This window comes from Buceros rhinoceros, unplaced genomic scaffold (genome assembly GCF_000710305.1).
Source record: "Buceros rhinoceros silvestris isolate BGI_N320 unplaced genomic scaffold, ASM71030v1 scaffold10531, whole genome shotgun sequence".
Taxonomy (NCBI): domain Eukaryota; kingdom Metazoa; phylum Chordata; class Aves; order Bucerotiformes; family Bucerotidae; genus Buceros; species Buceros rhinoceros.
In genome coordinates, this window is record NW_010394840.1 from 16,845 (window position 1) to 23,038 (window position 6,194).

A 6,194-nucleotide genomic window follows, 5' to 3' on the forward strand; every position below is an offset into this window, starting at 1 on the left:
AAAACAGAAATAAGCTTCATTTTTTTTTTTTTTTTTTTTTTTTTTTTTGGTGGTGGGGAGGGGTGTGTGTATGTATTTCCAGCAGCCAGTTCTTGCATGTGAGATACTTAGCACTGGTGTGGACAAAGACACAGCCTGGCTAGCGAAGAGTCCTTCTCCTGTCTCAACTGGAAAGCAGCTGACGACCTGAGCTAAGCAATCTGGGAATTACACTCACAAATCATATTAACAGCAGGATTTCTGCACGCAACTCCCTGCTCTGAAATACCTGTCATATGCTTTTGTTCCCTCATACATCTCCTTTAAGAGTCCCAGAAGTTCTTTTCTGAGTGAATCATATACTAAATATTTCACAAAACACAGAACTTTTCCTTACTCCCAGTAGTTTTCAATCATCTATCCACTTTACAGCCAACATTTGGCCGACAGTACCATGTCCTTCTGTGAACTCTGTCTCTGTCCTTGTATCATGTTTATGAGCACTGTGGCAAACACTCAGCAATCAGACTGTCCTCTAGTCCTTTTATGTCTCGCCCTTCAGCAAATGGGACTAGTGCTGCCAGCCTCTAAACCCAAGGAGCAGTCTTCTCCTGACGCCAGTGCTGCATTTCATATCCCATCACTTCATGATTCTCTAGTATTAGGGTTTGGTTTTTTTCTTTTTTTCATGGTCTGCAGTTTCAGCATCAATCTCCAAGTCCCAAAGCTGCCTCAAAACAAAAACTTGCACTTTCTCTCTCACAAACACATCCTACGCAATTTAATTGCAGCAGCTGTCAGGACAATGGATAAAGGAGCAAAAAGGCTACACGCAGAATACAGGAGTGAGCACAGGTATAAGAAATACGAACAATCTCAGTGGCAGCTTCACACATGTGGATGTCTGACTAACTAGATCCCTTGCACAGAGATAATTGCCAATTTCAGGAATTTTAGAAAAAGTCAACAAATCATAGATGAACTTTTTAGAGCTTACTAATTGCAAGTAGAAGTTTGCTGTGATACCTCCATTGAATTACCCTCCTTTCAGTGGTATACAGTGGTGATCCTGGAAGCCTTTGTTAGAAAATATTGCATCATATTTAAATTATCAAAATAAATCCCTTTTTTTCCCCCTCAAATTTAGCACCACAGTTCTAGGACTTCTCTCTTAATATAAAGAGAAACAGAAAAGCCATACAACCCCAAAAATATTTATGATATTACTTAGTATCTTCCCTCCAACAAGTACCCCAAACATATAAAATACTGTGTGCATACATGGGTAAGATCGATACTGATAACTTCTACTATGGAAATAGTCAAAATCAATTCTGTTGGTGTCTTTTAAGGAAAACATTCAAATGAAACCCTAGTCGTTTACATGACGAGTACACAGAATAATTAACCTACATAAATCAGGTTTTCAAGATCTCAGGTTTTCGAGATGTCTTCTGAAATATGGCAAGATGAATCACTAAGCATGGATCCTAATCACAGGATATATATTTGCTGTGTTTTTTGAAGATGCTTCTCTTTTCCAAATACGTGTTTTGGCAAAAAGGAACAAAACAACCCCAAACCATATTACTAAAAAAACTTCAATTGATTTATGCGCTCCCATAGTCTTTAGAAAAAATAAGCAACTGGTTATTTTTAAAGTGACATTTGCTCTCTGGTTGATAAAATCCCCAAACTACTGCCCAATGATCATTTTTATGACCAAGTCCAGTTCCAAAAAACAGTGTTTTATGAAGACTATACTAACACAGTGCCAAACAGCATGAAAGGCATAATTATAGTTAACTGCATTTTGCTTTTAGATGAAAAAGCATGTTAGGGCTAACTCCTACAGAAGCCTTTTCCCAGCGCAATATATTACACAGCTCAAAATAGGAAGAGACATTTTTAGCTAAATTTAAAGGGCACTATCACAAGTATGACTGTTCTGTCTTGGTTAGATAAAAACTCCATACCTGCTCTGCAGCTCACTCATGGATAAGGGCGCTTTATGCAAAGATTCTCTTGTCTTAGTCAAGTCTCCTTTTGATGAGTTACTCTCATCCTAAAAAAAAAAACCAGCCAGAAATCAAATTCTCATTACCTTGGTTTCTGATTACAATAATCTCATTTCAAAAAATCTTTCTTTCCATTTAGTAGAAGACTATTAAAGTGCTTACATTTCTTGAGGGAGAAAGGGACAGAGTGTAATGAGCCAAATGCCATTTATGAACACTTTTAATTAAGTTCAGCAGAATTCAGCTAATAATTTTCAGGTAATAAACTGGAAAGAATTTCTAGACAGTGCGGATCTAGAGAACTATGCAGACAGCACAAGTTTCAATAATCCCCAACAAACACATTGGCAAAATGCGATGAAACCTACTGCTCACTGTCTCAATTTTGTTTCTTGCAGAAAAGGGGGAAAAGAACCTAAAACTTATTAGTCATTAGCTTTTACAATGAGCTGTTGTTATCCATTTAAGGCATTTTACCAGATAATACTTTTACCAGATGAATACTTTGATTCCACACACAGGACTGAGAATATGCTTACCCAACTTTAAGAAATATCAGATAGACTTAATAACCCTTCAGTGGCATCCTTAGAGTCACCAGAGAGCAGTCGCACCTTTCAAATACTATCTAGACATTAATTAACCCATATTTACCCTCTTAGGTAATTAAGAAACAAAACACCTCATATGAAGGGAGCTAGTTGCTCACCTGAGAGTAGACGGTAGAAATTCCACCACACACAACCACATTCACTCTACTTAGAAGAGCAAAGACACTAGTTTCAGAAGAGCAAAGACACTAGTTTAGAGGTGATACTAAGTGGTGCTTTCAGCAGAAGCCAGTTGTTGTAAGGATTAGTAAACAAAATCATCTTTCGTGCTATAGAAGAAACAACTGGAAAAAAAGACTGTGCAGTAAAAATAATTACACTTTCTGGTAACACAAAACTGGGAGAAAAGACAATAAATACAGTGGTAGATGGCAATAAGATGCAGAGTGAGCCACATCTTATGGCAGGCATATGGATAAGGGAAAACCTAACAAAATTTATTGTGGTGAAATACAAGGTAATAAGTGTGTTTGTAAACACGAAAACTCTCTTCCTTCAGCAGTCACAGGCTACAAGGCACTGAAGAGGAACTGAGGTACAGTGGTAAATAAAACTGTAGCATTTGCCAGAGGCAAATTATGTTTTGGAAAGAAAAAAAAAAAAAAAAAAACGAGCATTACGATACTGTCAGAATGTCACAGCAGAAAGCTACAGCAGACACCCTAAGGAATCTGCAGCAGAACTCCAGTCACACTATTTTTACAGCGCTATGGAAACAAAATTTTGGAAAACATGGCTGGATGCTTCTGGGAATGGTTATTTAGCATTAAGCTCTGGAATGAAACAGAGTAAGAGATGCTTTTTAACCTTCCAAAGTTTGGAAGAAGATCCAGACGGGAGACAAAATTTCCTCATCTCATTGCCCATGCACTTGCTTTGCTATTCCCTCACGCCCAAGATGACCCATTTACCTCATCCACCCACTATGTAACAACGCAGCTGATTTTGGACCATCTGGGGAAGCAAACAAATCCCAGTGTACTTTACAGCACTCACTGCAAGTAGACCTGAGTGTTTTTTTTTTTAAGCAGGTCAGCTGCTGCTAGCACAGCTTTCACAAATTAGCTGTACACAATTATCAAATACCTTGAGACTTCTCTGTAACATCCTTCCACTGTTTTTGCTCAGTGGAAGAAAACAGAGTAGAAAAATGGTCCTCCAGCATTGTTCCGATCAGGTTGGTAGTTAAAGACTCAAAAATCATACCCAATACCCTGATACCTAGAATTTTTAGGGCAGAAATGTGAGGTTTTTCCAACAGGAGAGGGAACGGAAAAGCATCATCTCTGGTTATGCTGAGTATTCAGCAAGGGTTTGATACTGGAAGTGACAAGGTGTGCTAACAGAAGGTACCAGGCTTCCAGAATCTAACACCATGCTTGCAAATTTGTGTCCGTTGGTGCGATACTGCAGTAACAAGTGAATACCAGTGTATGTGTAAGTCGTTCTAGAGTAGAATGTTTAAGTTAAATAAGTAAAAAGGAAGAAAATTATTGAATTCTCCTTTACCTATTATTATATTTAATAGTCTTTATGACCGCATGGAGAGACCATGTAACCAGCCATCCAGCTCTCCTAACAAACCACTAAATCTTTTACTGTAACGGCATGGTCTACTGTTCAAGGAAAGTAGTCAAGGACCACTGGAGATAGCTCTGGCTGCGCAAACTTTCATTACATGTAGGTGCTGGACCGTCCTGAAATCCAATTTGTTATCTTAAGTTCATTGACACATCAGAGAAGCATTTGACATGATTTGTACCTATTCTGGAGTGGCCGAAACACAGAAAAATGTGATGACCATTTTCTGTTTGAGAGTCAGCAGCTCACAAAATCCTAACATCCATATATAAACTCAGGGAGCTACAACATGAACTTAAACAGTCTTAGCATGCATGAGAAAAGGTTTTTCAGAGTTTAAAACAAAAAGCACAACTAGGTTAAAAATGAAGATTGGACAGAAATGAGAAAATAATCAGATTAAGGGAGCATACAAGCAACACAAGGAGCTGCCCAGGATGGATAAATTTGGGGAAACAAATAACTCAGAGTTAAGACAGGTGTTCTTCAGTACATCTTGCAGCAGTGGATTGAGACAACAACATCCACTTCTGCCCCAGCCCTCTGCCAAGGTTTTACTGTAGTCAGCAGAGTCACTGCACGCCAGCCAGCACAGCTTGTACCCGTGTTCTGCCTGCTGTTCCTGTGCTGAAGCGTGAGGTGGGGAGGCCAGGGCTCTCTCACTCTTTATCAGGCTTCCCACTGATACAGAAGCTATGGCAGAGGGGAAAGGTTGACCGTTGGGGACGGTAGTAACTTAAAATTGCAGCAACATTCAAAAGATGATTTCTGTCAATACTGCTTTTTCTAAGAGGAGAAACTGAAGCAAAAAAGATGCCTTTCTCCCCTGTGAGAGTCTCATGTCTCTCCTAATCGATCCATAACATTTGTGAATTAGATTGTCAGACAAAAGTAACAATTTAATCACAGCTCCTAATCTTAATCTTACCTACTCTCATCCTTACATCCTCTTATCTTACCTTTCTTTTACTTCACCTCACACTTAAGACCCTAAGCTCTTCACCGATGAACAACCTCATTATCCAGTTTGTACAATGCTTTGGCCAGGGAGATCCTGTACCATGACTGGGTTTCTCAAAATCGCAATAGAAAAAATTTTATCTGCCTAAAAACACACTTCAAAATTCCATCAGACTCAAGGACAAAATATGCTGATGTTGGGCATAATCTCATTAGATAAAGAGCTCTGTTCATTGAAAGCCAGGTAATTCGGGGACAAAAGCACTCATCTGAAGAACAACAATAGCTCAACAAACAGCTGGACACAAGCAGCTGCTGACGTGCAGCTGCACAACATGTTAAGCCTTGATTTTCTACAGATCTGTAACATCTTTTTTGCTATAATTGGAAGTGGAAAAGCAGATATAAGAAACTCCATAACTGTCTTCAATAACCTGTAAGAGGGTTACCTATACCAGCTGTCCATAAAGGCTACACGGAAGGAACTGAAATCAGTGTGAAACAGTTCAGCTTATAGACTGAATTCATACTTCTACGATCAAGGCTGCCTCAAAGGACAACATTATAATAAATCCAAGACTGTAGGCACAGTTCTCTTCCTCAGCAGTCTTGGAGAAAAGAAAGGATTTTGTTGGCAGTCAAACTTACAAACACCAGGCGCTGTCTAGCACTGTGTGTCCTTAAAATATTTTTCACTCTCTTATGGATCTCATCTCCATTTGCTGGTGAAGGCCAAGCAGAGCTGAATCTGCAAGAGGAAGAGGAAAAACAAAAAGAAGAAATATTTTCTTGTTGAAAAGCTCAAACATGCTTTTGACTCAGATTATTATTTTTGAAGTTATGAAGCATGCTTTACTTTCTGCTAATTGGAACATACACAAAATTTAGATTTGATTCTTCTCCTCTGGGGTACAAGTAAGGAAACGTTTCAAAGCAGTGCATGAACGGTATGCATCCACAACACCAACCGAAGACGCGAAACATAGGAAGTGTTGATGATTTTGTAACTTGAGTAATATTTCTGTAATGTTTGTGTTTTCCCTAC

The 6,194-nt window shown here is 38.8% G+C and overlaps 1 protein-coding gene across 1 annotated transcript in view; it reads right to left on the minus strand.

The window, feature by feature from the left end:
• SPATA6 (spermatogenesis associated 6) overlaps nucleotides 1-6,194 on the minus strand; it is a 33,468-nt gene that overhangs the window by 2,563 nt on the left and 24,711 nt on the right. Inside the window, exons 10-11 of the mRNA XM_010145347.1 lie at nucleotides 5,798-5,897; nucleotides 1,956-2,044 (exon numbers count right to left, since the gene is read on the minus strand). Of these exons, the coding sequence (XP_010143649.1) occupies nucleotides 1,956-2,044; nucleotides 5,798-5,897 (189 nt within the window). The remainder of the gene's footprint in view (nucleotides 1-1,955; nucleotides 2,045-5,797; nucleotides 5,898-6,194) is intronic.